At 43.1% G+C, this 14,354-nt stretch overlaps 1 protein-coding gene across 3 annotated transcripts in view; it reads left to right on the plus strand.

Moving 5' to 3' along the window:
- The window catches only part of NKD1 (NKD inhibitor of WNT signaling pathway 1), a 237,908-nt gene that overhangs the window by 179,768 nt on the left and 43,786 nt on the right, over positions 1-14,354 (plus strand). For all 3 annotated transcript variants that reach the window (XM_033943051.1, XM_033943050.1, XM_033943052.1), the window contains one exon: positions 12,849-12,955. In XM_033943051.1, the coding sequence (XP_033798942.1) occupies positions 12,849-12,955 (107 nt within the window). The remainder of the gene's footprint in view (positions 1-12,848; positions 12,956-14,354) is intronic.

Raw genomic sequence — 14,354 nt, forward strand, 5'->3', positions numbered from 1 at the left:
CCTTTTGTACCAGTTTGTATTAGAACGTATATAATTTGTATACAATGTCTCATTTTGTCCTCCCCCTTTTTTATTTTTATTTTTTTTTAAATTGTTATACGCATTGAAATATATGATATTGCGTAAATAACAAATCTTAATAAACTTGAAACTTGAGCACTCAATTCCTTCAAATGATACAATAAATACATAACCCTCTCCCCATCCTCACCCATCTTTCCTAAACGTGTAAAAACACTTAATATAATGCAAATGATCAAGATAAACAACCTTACAATCAAATAATAAATTAATTACATACCCACCCAGCCTGGATGTGTATAATCAAAGGGCTAAAACCAATAATCAATCTTTACAAAATTGTGTCAATGGGACCCAAACCTCCTTAAATTTCTTATAATGTCCCAATTGTATTGCTCTCATACGTTCAAATTTAGAAGTTTGGCATAAGGATTCCCTCCAAAAACTATAGTTTGGCTTAGGTGTTTTAAGTAGAGTCTCCTTGCTTTCTCTCAATCCAGCCAATACTCCTCTTGGGGCTGGCTCCTAGTCAGGCCCAAACACTCTGGCAACTGCCACTTCAGGTCCCTTCTGGACACACATCAAATTTATACACTTAGGAATACTCTGCAAGGTTCTTTCTTACTTTGGCACTCTTCTAACCATATATCATTAATTCTTGAAGGCTGACTTGACTGCTTACAGTTTTCCACCTCAGGGAAACATTAGATCTAGCTGTTTCTCTTTCCTGGCACTCCTCTTAGGTATTGTAGCCTCAGTTACCACTCCCTTAGAGACCTCTTCCCTCGGGGCCTCCTTCCTAGAAACCTCTTCACTCGGGCCCTCACTAATCTATTCTACCTCAGGGCATTTAACCACCTTCTTGCCTGAGCTCTTCCTCTTTTACTCAGCAGATATAACTCTACCTGCTGAGTACCTACCCTAAAGGCTCAGTCTCAGTAAACCCAGCCACGTACCACACATTCCCATACACCCTGTTTTATGTACTTAAATGGCCCCTTATAAAGACTGTCCCATGAGTTAGACACATACATTTGTATGTGATAAGGCATGTACTTGTACACAACCTGTGTATAGGCATCTTTAGGGTGTAGTATGAGTAGAGGCATATACATTTATACCAATTTATGAGCAGGTGTAAGTGTATCGCAGCTGGACAGCTCTTCAGTAGGGGAACACCATAGGGACCCTTGGCCTAAGTTGCGTGCATTCTATTGTAATAACACCTTTCCCTTTGAGCTGAACCCTTTACTATTCAGAAATTGCCAGGACTTAAGGAATGAACCCAAAGATGTTCATATGGGGAAGCATTGATCACCAATTGCCAGATAATAGGAGGATGAAGAAGTCAAGGGACAGAGGTCAGGAATGTGGTCTCCAATCCATGTAGTAGCTGTTCCTGATCCTGCTTAGCTTCTTAGGTCAGACAGACTCGGTTGGAATGGCTAAGGATAAGTTATACCAGTAACAGAAGATCAACTGAAGTGGCAGTGCACTTAGAACCTCTTGCAATAGACCTATTAAGAGGCAAAGCAGAATGACATTTTGGGAATTTAGTTTCAAGGAGTGACAATAGGAAGTGACTTATGTTGGTTTAAAAGAACAAGTTGAAGACATGGGGCTCCTTTTACTAAGGTGTGCTAGCGTTTTTAGCGCACGCAGGAAATTACCGTATGAGCTATGCTTCTAAAACTAACGCGAACTCAATGCTGGTGTTAAGGTCTAGCGCGCGCGGCTATGTACCGCACGCTATTCCACGCGTTATAGCCCTAACACGGCTTAGTAAAAGGAGCCCATGGTTGTCTTCTTAAATGAGGAAATAGTATCTCTCCTCCTCTAAGGCATGATAGAACCCTTTGGATCAGAGTTGAAAGGCTACTGGTCTTAGGACTGATGGAGAAGGTAGTTCAGTGGTATCAGAGACAGACCCCCCTCCCCAGGACCATAGACTTTCCAGAGAATTAATGTACCTTACCCCAAGAGTACCAGGAAGCAACAATATTTGGATTGTTGCTGTATAATCAGCTTCATATGCAGGAGAACTCCATCTTGAGGATTCATATGCTGACGAGCAATATATGGAACACGTTAGGAATACAGACAACTAAAATTCAATGCAAAGAAATGCAGAGTAATGCATTTGGGGATTAATAATAGGAAGGAACCGTATATGCTGGGAGGAGAGAAGCTGATATGCACGGACGGGGAGAGGGACCTTGGGGTGATAGTGTCCGAAGATCTAAAGGCGAAAAAACAGTGTGACAAGGCAGTGGCTGCTGCCAGAAGGATTCTGGGCTGTATAAAGAGAGGCGTAGTCAGTAGAAGAAAGAAGGTGTTGATGCCCCTGTACAGGTCATTGGTGAGGCCCCACTTGGAGTATTGTGTTCAGTTTTGGAGACCGTATCTGGCGAAAGACGTAAGAAGACTTGAGGCGGTCCAGAGGAGGGCGACGAAAATGATAGGAGGCTTGCACCAGAAGACATATGAGGAGAGACTGGAAGCCCTGAATATGTATACCCTAGAGGAAAGGAGAGACAGGGGAGATATGATTCAGACGTTCAAATACTTAAAGGGTATTAACGTAGAACAAAATCTTTTCCAGAGAAAGGAAAATGGTAAAACCAGAGGACATAATTTGAGGTTGAGGGGTGGTAGATTCAGGGGCAATGTTAGGAAATTCTACTTTACGGAGAGGGTGGTGGATGACTGGAATGCGCTCCCGAGAGAGGTGGTGGAGAGTAAAACTGTGACTGAGTTCAAAGAAGCGTGGGATGAACACAGAAGATTTAGAATCAGAAAATAATATTAAAGATTGAACTAGGCCAGTTACTGGGCAGACTTGTACGGTCTGTGTCTGTGTATGGCCGTTTGGAGGAGGATGGGCAGGGGAGGGCTTCAATGGCTGGGAGGGTGTAGATGGGCTGGAGTAAGTCTTAACAGAGATTTCGGCAGTTGGAACCCAAGCACAGTACCGGGTAAAGCTTTGGATTCTCGCCCAGAAATAGCTAAGAAGAAAAAAAAAAAAAAAAAAAATTTTAAATTGAATCAGGTTGGGCAGACTGGATGGACCATTCGGGTCTTTATCTGCCGTCATCTACTATGTTACTATGTTACTATGAGGTAACTTGAGATGTACAGAAACTGGCCTTGAAATGTCCTGCACAACATAGGGACCAATTTATTTAGGGCTAAGTTTGGCGGAAGGTATCTTAAGCCAAAGATTTTTGGTGGGCAACTTCTTATCTCCTACTTTCTATTTGGGAGATTCAAGGCAAAGTCTTCTTGTAGCGGAAAGTTTGAACATCCTGCCTAATCAACCATATTTGCCATAGGTGCATGACAGAAGTAAAAAGGAATGCCTTAGAATCCAAAATATGGACAAGAGGGCAGTACCATGAGGCCCTGAGTTGTGTGCAGGATGAGTGCAGTGGAGGAGCCCTGAAGGAAGCATCGCTGGCACCTGAATATAGTGGATATAGTGGTGATCACAGAGACAGGGTTGGAAGAAACAGAAGGGGAGTACCGTTATATGTTAAAGATCATAGTAAAGCTACACAAGTGCAGGATCTGCAGGGCACAGAAGAGGCACTGTGGATCAATTTGGAAAGAGGGAATGGTAAACATATTTACATTGGTGTGATATACAGGCCTTCTTCAAAGACGGAAGAAGTGGACAAAGATTTAATAGTAGACATTCAGAATATATCTAAAAAAGGGGAAGTTTTACTAGTAAAGGATTTTAACATGCCGGATGTTGATTGGGGTATCCCTATTGCAGGGTCTTCTAGAAGTAAGGAGATCCTGGATTCTCTACAAGGAGAACTGTTCTAGAAGTTGGTAATGGAACTCACATGGGATGAGGGTCATACTGGACTTAGTGCTTACAAATTGGGAAAGTTTTTCTGATGTTAGAGTGGGTGATCATCTGGCATCCAGTGATCACTACGTCGTACAGTTTAATATTAAGATGGGTATAGAAAGGGCTCATTCAGAAGTAAAGGTTCTAGATTGGTAAAAAACTAACTTTGTTCGGATGGGGGATTACGTCAAGGAATTGCCTGGATGGGAACGTCTGGAAGGAGTAGAAATGCAGTGGGAAAAACTGAAAGGAATTATTGTAAGGGAGACATCTTTTTGTGAGGCAAGTAAGTAGAAGTAAGAGGAAAAGAAGGCCACTTTGGTTCTCAAAAGTAGTAGCTGAGAAGGTAAGGAATAAGAAGTTAGCTTTCATAAACTACAAAAGATCGCAGAAAGAGGAAGACAGGCAAAAATATCTGGAAAAGTTAAGAGAGGCTGGTCTTGTAGTCAGGAAAGCAAAGATGCAAATGGAAGAAAAAATAGCTGACACACTAAAACGGGGAGACAAGACATTTTTTAGATAAATTAGTGATAGGAAGAAGTGCAAAAGTGGCATTGTGAGACTCAAAGGTGAACGGAAGGAATATGTAGAAGTTGATAAAGAAAAGGACGAATTCTGTTCTGTGTTTGTGGCTGAAGCGCTGGGAGCAGGACCGCAGAAGACAAACGTGAATAGGGATGGAGGAGTAATAGACCCTGATTGATTTTCAGAGGGTTGTGTCCGTGAGGAGTTAGCTAAAATAAAGGTAGACAAAGGTAGATGGTGTATATCCTAGAGTGCTGAAGGAACCTAGGGAAATTCTGGTAGCTCCACTGACTGACTTTTTCAACGAGTCTAGTGTCAGGAGTGGTACCATAGGACTGCCGAAGGGTGGATGTGGTCCCTCTCCACAAAAGTGGAAGTAAGGAAGAAGTAGGGAATTACAGGCTGGTAAGTCTGACTTCTGTGGTAAGCAGATTAATGGTCAAGTTTCTGGAATCCTGTGGATTACAGGACCAGAGGCAACATGGATTTAATAGAGGTAGGTCTTGTCAGACAAATGTAATCAATTTCTTTGACTGGGTGACCAGAGAATTGGATAGAAGATGTATGTTAGATGTGGTGTATTTAGATTTTAGCAAAGCCTTTGACAGTTTTTCACACAGACGTCTAATAAATAAACTGAATGCCCTCAGGATGGGTCCCAAAGTGATAGGCTGTGTCAAGAACTAGTTGAGTGGAAGACGACAGAGGGTAGTGATCAATGGAGATTGCTCTGAGGAAAGGGATGTTACCAGTGGTGTGCCTCAATGTTCTGTTTTTGGACTTGTTCTTTTTAACATTTTTATAAACGATATTGCTGAAGGCTTTTCGGGTAAGATTTGCATTTTTGCGGATAATACCAAAATCTGCAATAGAGTAGACATGCCAGATTGTGTGAATAACATGAAGAAAGACCTGGTGAAGTTTGAAGAATGGTCTGAAATTTGGCAGCTAAAATTTAATGTTAAGACATGCAAGATCATGCATTTGGGCTTCAAAAACCAGAGGGAACGGTACAGATTAGGGAGTGAAGAGCTTATGTGCACGACAAAAGAGCGGGACTTGGGTGTGATTGTATGTGATGATCTTAAGGAGGACAAACAGGTTGAAAAGGTGAAAAGCTAGAAGGATGCTAGGTTGCAATGGGAGAGATATGGCCAGTAGGAAAAGGAGGTATTGATGCCCCTGTATAAGACTCTGGTGAGACCTCATTTAGAATATTGCGTATAATTCTGGAGGCCGCACCTTCAAAAAGATATAAAACGATGGAGTTGGTCCAGAGGAATGCTACTAAAATGATGCGTGGTCTTCGTTATAAGGGGACAGACTTAATCTCAATCTTTAAGTCTGGAGGAAAGGCGGGCGAGGGGTAATATGGTAGAGACACTCCTTCCTTAAACTTCCCTCTTAGCCTCCACTATGCATCTAACCCTAAATTGTAATTTAAACTGTAATTACTATGTATCCAACCCTAATTCGAAATCTAGCCTCTCTATGTATCTAACCCTAAAATTGTAACTTCCTGGAAATGTCCAGCCATCTTCAATTGTAATCCGCTTAGAACTGCAAGGTACAGGCGAAATAGAAGTCTCTAATGTAATGTAAATACCTACGTAATGTAAATGTGCATGAGTCGAGTCTCTTTAATTTGAAAGGAAACTCTGTAATGAGAGGGCATAGGATGAAGTTAAGCGGTGATAGCCTCTGGAGTAATCTAAGGAAATACTTTTTTACAGAAAGGGTGGTAGATGCATGGAACAGTTTCCCAAAAGAGGTGGTGGGGACAGAGACTGTGTCTGAATTTAAAAGGGCCTGGGAAAGGCACGTGGGATCTCTTGGAAAGAGGAAGAGATGATGGTTACTGCGGATGGGCATTTGGCCTTTTATCTTCCATCATGTTTCTATGTTTCTATCTTAGATTCAGGGTCCTATGGATAATTATACTATTTCTCAAGGAAACCTGGAGTAACAATTTCTGTAAGTAGAAAGGCTCCTTCTCTGAGTCCTAATAACCGCACACCACCTAAACCACCCTATACAGTACATTACCAAGCTGTCTTCCACTGGCATCTAGTCTCTTAATGGATGAAGTAGTGACTGTTGGAGATTTCCCAGCTGACTATAATGTTGTTAATCTGCATTTATATTCTGTTTAATACATTCTGTTCCTCAGTACAGCTTGCCTTGAACTAACTACTACTGAAAGGTATGAACCAATTACATAAAAAAAAAAAAATAGTGGGTTACAGGTCTAAAATAATCAGGTCACATGGTTAAATTAGAACTATAAACATTGGCGAATGGTAGGTAATAATTGAATTTGAATATACAGCTTCTTTAGCAGTCCATGGAAATTGACCCCTGATGATTACACTGGGAAACTGTATTTCTTGGTATTAGAAATCTGAATGAAAGGTTGTGTTGATTCAGTTACCTGAAAGCTGGCAAGTTGTAGTACAGTCTGAATCCATATTTCTTTACATTTCTTTGTAACTTTAGGCCTTTTCTAAGAATTGGCTTTACTTCCACTGTTATGTTTTATTTTTATTATTTATTTGTGTAATTTAATTATTTATTTTGTTTTCCTTTATATGGAACTGAAAAGAGTTCTTACACAAATCAAATCCAACAACATATTCCTTCCCTTCACCTTTGAGTCACATACTTGAATGATAGGCTATAATAAAAATGTAAACCACCTTGGTTGTACAACAGAAAGGTGGTATATCAAATCCTTTTCCCCTTGACCCAGTACTTTTTTAAAGTGTTCCAATACTGTACCCTGTTCCACACACAACCCCTTGTCCCTCACTCCTTCCCTCATCAAATTTAACCAAACCAACAATCCTTGTACTTATATTGTTCTGCAAGGCTACTACAAGAGGTTGTGGCAGCCATTTTCTTAAGGCAACCTCAAGGGGCAGGAGCGAGTGGGCTTTGTTCCCAATTCTCCAGACCCCATCACCCTCACTGGACCACTAGGGATAGGAGGTTGGCCCAGGGGGAGGGGACATTTTGAGGACATTTTGAGGGGAAGGGTATTGGCAATGTTATAGGAAGCAAGGGAGGGTTCCTGGAAGGAGAAGAACTGTTTTCAGGGCATGGGGGGGGGGAGGAAGGAAACAAAGTTTATGTGGGTCCCGGTCAGTATTCAGTGCTGAGGCCCACATAGCTATTCCAGCCAAGTTAGGATACCTCCAAAGCTATCCTAACTTGGCAAGGTTAGGTAGCACTAAATATTACTGATACCCACATAACCACTGGCTCCTCCCCAAAACCACCCCCTGTACTGCCCTTGACCTGCTAATTTTTTTTGTGAGTAGTCAGATCCAATATTCATTGGCACTGTCCAACTCCAAGCAATTTAAGCAGACTGGAGCCACTTAAATTGCTTTGAAAACTGGCTAGAATGAGTATACTGAGAAATGATTTCATACTAACTTGTGTATTTGAAATTTGGTCCACCATGCTTAGTGATGAAGGCTGCTACTGCTAACTGTAACTTATCCCAAAGGCCTTAGTCCCAAAGGCCTTCTAAGGGGCAATTCATTTCTCTTAGCAGGGGAAAGCATAGCCTCATGTTGTTTGAAAGGGTGTATCTAATTCATGTCTTAGCTTTGAGCCAGAGAAAACTCGACACACGTTTTTGGCATTGACCCAAAATAAACCTGTTTCCCTATGTGTATGCTCACACAGAATAGTTAAAGGCCTTAATGATGGACTGCCATGTTCTGCTTGGTGCCTAACTTTGCTTATGTGGGAACATTTAGGTAATATGATATATATCCTAAATGCAATATATTTTACTTGGAATATCTAAAAAGGAGGGTAATGATGATCATATTTGTATTGTATTCCTTTTCTTCAAAGTGAATGTAGATGGTGTAAGTCATTTTTCTGATGATGACTTTCAGTTGAACTCTAAGCAAAGAAAATGTTTGATGGACTCGTAAGGTTAATAAAGTACTGACACAGTAACTTAGCTAGTTTGATTGAAAGAAGGTATCGGTGCCTTTGAGTGACCATCCATACACACACACGGTTTTTATTTCAACTGTAGGTCTTTACTAGTGAAGAATTAATGTTAAAGGCTCAAAGGGGATATGACTTACAAAGCTTTCATTTTTATAAAAAGCTTTAGAAGTCTTGGTTTAGTCAGTGCTTTGATTCCACATTCGAAGCTGATAAAAAATATTTTCTTGGCCTTTGAGTTTACTTTTGCTCCTTTATCCTTCCAGCTCAGTTGGAAATTTCATCTACTGGCCTAAGGCAAAATGAGCTCCCATTTTAACTCCTTTCCCATCTACACAGAAGACGCCATGTAAAGACCATACTATTTACTACCCCCTTCTGTCTCAAACAGTGCAGTGACAGCTCTGCTGAGCAAAGAGTGCAGCTCCCTGTGGAACCCAACGTGTATGCTCCCTGAGTCTAACTATTAGGTGTCACTATTTTTCAAGGAATGGGAGTTGCTCTTCCATAGGGCAGTTAATATTGCAGCATCCCTTTCCATAGCTGGCTCATGGAACAATAAGCCAACTTTGAGAATCAAATTCTACTCTCAGATCCTGAGTTGATAGTATATTTGAATAAAACAGACATCACCAAAACGCGCAATACTGACTAGTCAAAGATATTTTCTAAAACATTGTGAAAGTTAAAACAATAAGATTTGATATCCATCAGCATGTGTAGAACGAGTCATAATCCTGCATGTCGTCTATCCATTAGCTATGCAGCCAGATTTGAGCTTAAGATGGCTGATGTTACTGTTTTAAATTCTCTCTGTTATATTGGAAGCACTGTGATATCTTTGTGTGTCAATGTCTGTTGTGTGATACGTGCTCTTGATGTCTTGTGTATTGTTGCGTAAAGCAAAAAACAAGGAAAGAAACCCCATGAGACACAATAGAAATTGTGCAAGTGGGGATGAAACCGTACACATCAACCAGGGATTAAGTAAAATGAATGAATATTTCTTAAAATATAACATTCTCTATTGTATATTCAGTCTGTGTCATAGACCTGACACAGTCTGTGTTTCAGCATTTGAGCCTGCCTCAGGGTTACGAATGACATCCAACAGGTGGCGCTCTTATGACATCAAAAATTGCTGTATGCAATAAATCGGGTACAATCCTAGAGTGAAAATATATCCCTCCACAAGAATACACAGCAGTACAAACTGTAAGAAAGCATATTGTTACAACAATCATTCATATGTAGAACATTCATAGAACTATATTTTTGGCCAAACTGCATTCATAGCAGAACATTTGCCGTGGCTAGCAAAGATTTTTGAGGAGAACATTGCTGCACTACAACGTGGTAAGGATTGGAGTAAGGCACCCCTATACTAGCATGCGGGAAGAGACAGAGTTAGGAATTAGAGAATGACACGGTGACAAATTCATCACCGTTCTCGTCCCCACAGATAACTGCGGGAAACCATCTTCATGTCATTCTTTAAGGAGAGAGGGAAGAATCAGAGTATGAATGGCCACAACCACTGACCCACAAGCTTTGATTTGAAGAATGCTGATGTAGAAGGACTGAGGTTGAAATAGACACTACAGAATGACAGTCTCTGGTATCCAGAGCAGATATTGTGATGTCATAATGCCTCATTCCACCAGTGCCTAAGAGCCAATCACATCAGTGATGTCACAATGGCTTCATTATCCTTGGCTCCCATAAGAATCAGAGTATGAATGGCCACAACCACTGACCCACAAGCTTTGCTTTGAAGAATGCTGGTGTAGAAGGACTGAGGTTGAAATAGACACTAGAAAATGACATGGGATTATTTCCCGCGGTTACCCGCGGGGACGGGAACGGTGATGAATTTTGTCACCGTGTCATTCTCTATTAGGAATCCCTGTTTAAGATTGTGGTAAGGACTAGAGTAGAGAAGCTTCTATAATATCTAGCAGCATCCATGAATATAGGTAAGAATTGTGCATAAAGTTTTGCACAAGTATCTTGTTCCTAATTGAGATCCTAGAGATACTGGATTTTGTTCCCCAAACTTAGTGGTCTTTTTTGGCTAAATAAGTGCATGTAAATGAGGGTAAAGCAGCTCTGGGAATATAAGGAATGTCTTCCTGATAAGTTTTAAACAGTCAAATTTTTAGTAACATGAGGGACGTAAACTGAGATTTCTAGAATTGGGAATAGTCTAAATATTTTCTAGCTTATTAGACAAAGAACTTCATATTTCACTTGAATTACAGAGGGCACAATTTTCACAGGATCTTCGTTAATTTTACCCACATAGTTCAGACACATCCTCAAATACATCCTCAAATTGGAGTTCCATCTTGACTATAACTACCGTATTTTCGCGGATATAACGCGCGCGTTATACGTGATTTTACGTACCGCGCATACCCCTCGCGCGTTATATGCCTGAGCGCGGTATAGAAAAGTTTTTAAACATAGTTCCCACCCCGCCCGACGCCCGATTCACCCCCCCAGCAGGACCGCTCGCACCCCCACCCCGAACGACCGCTCGCACGCGCTCCCACCCGCACCCGCATCCACGATCGGAGCAAGAGGGAGCCCAAGCCCTCTTGCCCGGCCGACTCCCCGACGTCCGATACATCCCCCCCCCCGGCAGGACCACTCGCACCCCCACCCCGAAGGACCGCCGACTTCCCGACAATATCGGGCCAGGAGGGAGCCCAAACCCTCCTGGCCACGGCGACCCCCTACCCCCACCCCGCACTACATTACGGGCAGGAGGGATCCCAGGCCCTCCTGCCCTCGACGCAAACCCCCCTCCCTCCAACGACCGCCCGCCCCCAAGAACCTCCGACCGCCCCCCCAGCCGACCCGCGACCCCCCTGGCCGACCCCCACGACCCCCCCACCCCCCTTCCCCGTACCTTTGGAAGTTGGCCGGACAGACGGGAGCCAAACCCGCCTGTCCGGCAGGCAGCCAACGAAGAAATGAGGCCGGATTGGCCCATCCGTCCTAAAGCTCCGCCTACTGGTGGGGCCTAAGGCGCGTGGGCCAATCAGAATAGGCCCTGGAGCCTTAGGTCCCACCTGGGGGCGCGGCCTGAGACACATGGTCGGGTTTGGCCCATGTGCCTCAGGCCGCGCCCCCAGGTGGGACCTAAGGCTCCAGGGCCTATTCTGATTGGCCCACGCGCCTTAGGCCCCACCAGTAGGCGGAGCTTTAGGACGGATGGGCCAATCCGGCCTCATTTCTTCGTTGGCTGCCTGCCGGACAGGCGGGGTTGGCTCCCGTCTGTCCGGCCAACTTCCAAAGGTACGCGGAAGGGGGGTGGGGGGGGTCGTGGGGGTCGGCCAGGGGGGTCGCGGGTCGGCTGGGGGACGGGCGGAGGTTCTTGGGGGGGGCGGTCGTTGGGGGGAGGGGGTTTGCGTCGAGGGCAGGAGGGCCTGGGATCCCTCCTGCCCGTAATGTAGTGCGGGGTGGGGTTAGGGGGTCGCCGTGGCCAGGAGGGTTTGGGCTCCCTCCTGGCCCGATATTGTTGGGGAGTCGGCGGTCCTTCGGGGTGAGGGTGCGAGTGGTCCTGCCGGGGGGGGGGGATGTATCGGACGTCGGGGGGGGGGCATCAGGCTTTCAGAATGGGGACAGACCTTCAAGGGGGACAGGACTTCAAGGGGGGACAGTGCACGGAAAGTCAGGGGGGGGTGAACGGAGAGTCGGGACAGCGCACGGAAAGTCAGGGCAGTGCACGGAAGTCAGGGGGGTGAACGGAGAGTCGGGACAGCGCACGGAAAGTCAGGGCGGGCGAAAGGAGCGTCGGGCATCATGCGCGTTATATGCCTGAGCGCGGTATAGAAAAGTTTTGGTACATATCATCGTGATTTCTGCGCGCTATACCCCTGTGCGCGTTTTACACAGGTGCGCGTTATATCCGCGAAAATACGGTAATGCTTGTAATCTAGCAAATCAGACCTCACCTGAATCAATAGAGTATTTTTAATTTGGAGGCAAAACTGAATTAGTTCATAAAATATGAGCAGTTTTCCAAATTTCCTTGAAATAGTGAAATGATAACAATGTGGGTGCTGACCTCCAACGTCTGATGGTCCAAAGCAACCCCATCAGGGTCTTTACTAAGGAAACCCCACTGTTGGTACCACAATAGACAATCTTCCCTCCAAATGGCTAGGCCAGTTAAGTGTATATTGATCAGTCAGAATCACCTGGAGGAGCATTTCAGTCAGTTGCAGTAACCTGCCAGAAATAATAATAATAATAAAGATAGGTATATTTAACCGGGGTTTAAATAAAAAATTCAAAATCCCTGATGCTCTGAATCTTTCATGACCAAAAGGGTAAAATTGCCATTTGGCAATCATAAGCTGAAATAAACTATTTTCTCTTTCTTTTAGACATCTTAAAAGTTATGTAGAAGACCGAATAAATCACACCAGAGACATCTTTAATAAAATGATCTTTTTTTTCCTAGTTGCTTTGCCTCCAGAGAAGACTGATGGACTTTTTTGTGGATTTGAGAAGAAAGCAGAGAAGGAAAGTGACTTGCAGACAGACTCTAAGAAACAGCTAAAATTTGAAGTAAGTTGTTTAGACTTTAATATTAGGTATATTTCATATATTGGTTGATCTCTAAGGGCTCCTTATTGCTTTTCCCTTTCCTAACATTTTTCCCTTATATGTTCTTTATTATTTTAAATTGTATTTCTGCACCTACCCCTTCCTTCTGTATCAATTAATTTTGTCCTGTCAGTCATATTTATATCATTTGTTCCCCTTCGATTATTGTAACTCAATATTTTTATCTTTTGTACATCGCTTAGAAGTCGATATAAGCGATTAATCAAATACATATTAAACTTGGAAACTCCTTTTACAAAGCTGCGCTAACGGGGTTAACGTGAGCGACTTTTCATCATGCGCTAACGCCAAAATCTACTGCCTGCTCAAGAGGAGGCGGTAGCGGCTAGCGCATCCGGCGGTGTCGCGAGCGCTATTACACGCGTTAAACCGCTAGTGTGCCTTTGAAAAGGAGCCCTAAATCTCTAAATTCTCATCCCCTTTTTTTTTTTTTTAGAACTGGTATATAAGTAGTATATGATTATTTATTTCCTTTTGGTTTACCTTAGTTGTTTATTTTTCTTGGATTCTACTTATCTTTTCAGCTTCAAGGGCTCCTTTTACTAAGGTGCACTAGCGGTTTTAGCACACGCACAAGATCAGTGTGGGTTACAGTGTGTGCTAGCCGAAAAATTACCGCCTGCTTAAAAGGAGGCGGTAGCGGCTAGCGTGTGCGGCAATGTAGCGCGCGCTATGTCACGCATTAAGGCCCTAACGCTCCTTTGTAAAAGGAGCCCCAAGTATTATCTTGAATGGAATATTGTATAAAATCTTATAAAAAGAAGAAACAGATCAGATAAAGAAGTCCTTTCAACAGATATTTTATCTGTGCAGCATATCATATTATTTATTTATTGGAATTTATTAACCACTTTCATGAAGAGATTCACCCATGGCATTGTGAAGTTGGCACCGTATGCCACGTTTAGACTCGCAAGAGAAACTCACAATTGCAGTTGGGCCCATACGGGAAATAGTGGAGTAAATAAGAACATAAGAATTGCCATTCTGGATTGGACCGACAGGATTTGGTACCTGGCAGAATCCTCAGAAGTAAAGTAGACTCTCAGTTAACCATCAACCATGGGGATTGGTAGATGCTGAATAAATGTAGTTTCTGGTTGCTTGAGAGTTGCTATTAAAAATAAGCCTACCTAATACTATACCCTATACTATGCCATACCATAAACTGTTCGAGACAAACTACTAGACATGTAACATAGTAGATGACGGCAGATAAAGACCCGAATGGTCCATCTAGTCTGCCCAACCTGATTCAATCTAAAAATTTGTTGGTGGTAGGCTAAGCATGGGCATATTCAGGTATGGCGTGCCAAGTTTACACTTAAATTTCCACTAG

The sequence above is a fragment of the Geotrypetes seraphini genome, chromosome 4, assembly GCF_902459505.1.
Source record: "Geotrypetes seraphini chromosome 4, aGeoSer1.1, whole genome shotgun sequence".
In the NCBI taxonomy this organism is placed as follows: Eukaryota; Metazoa; Chordata; class Amphibia; order Gymnophiona; family Dermophiidae; genus Geotrypetes; species Geotrypetes seraphini.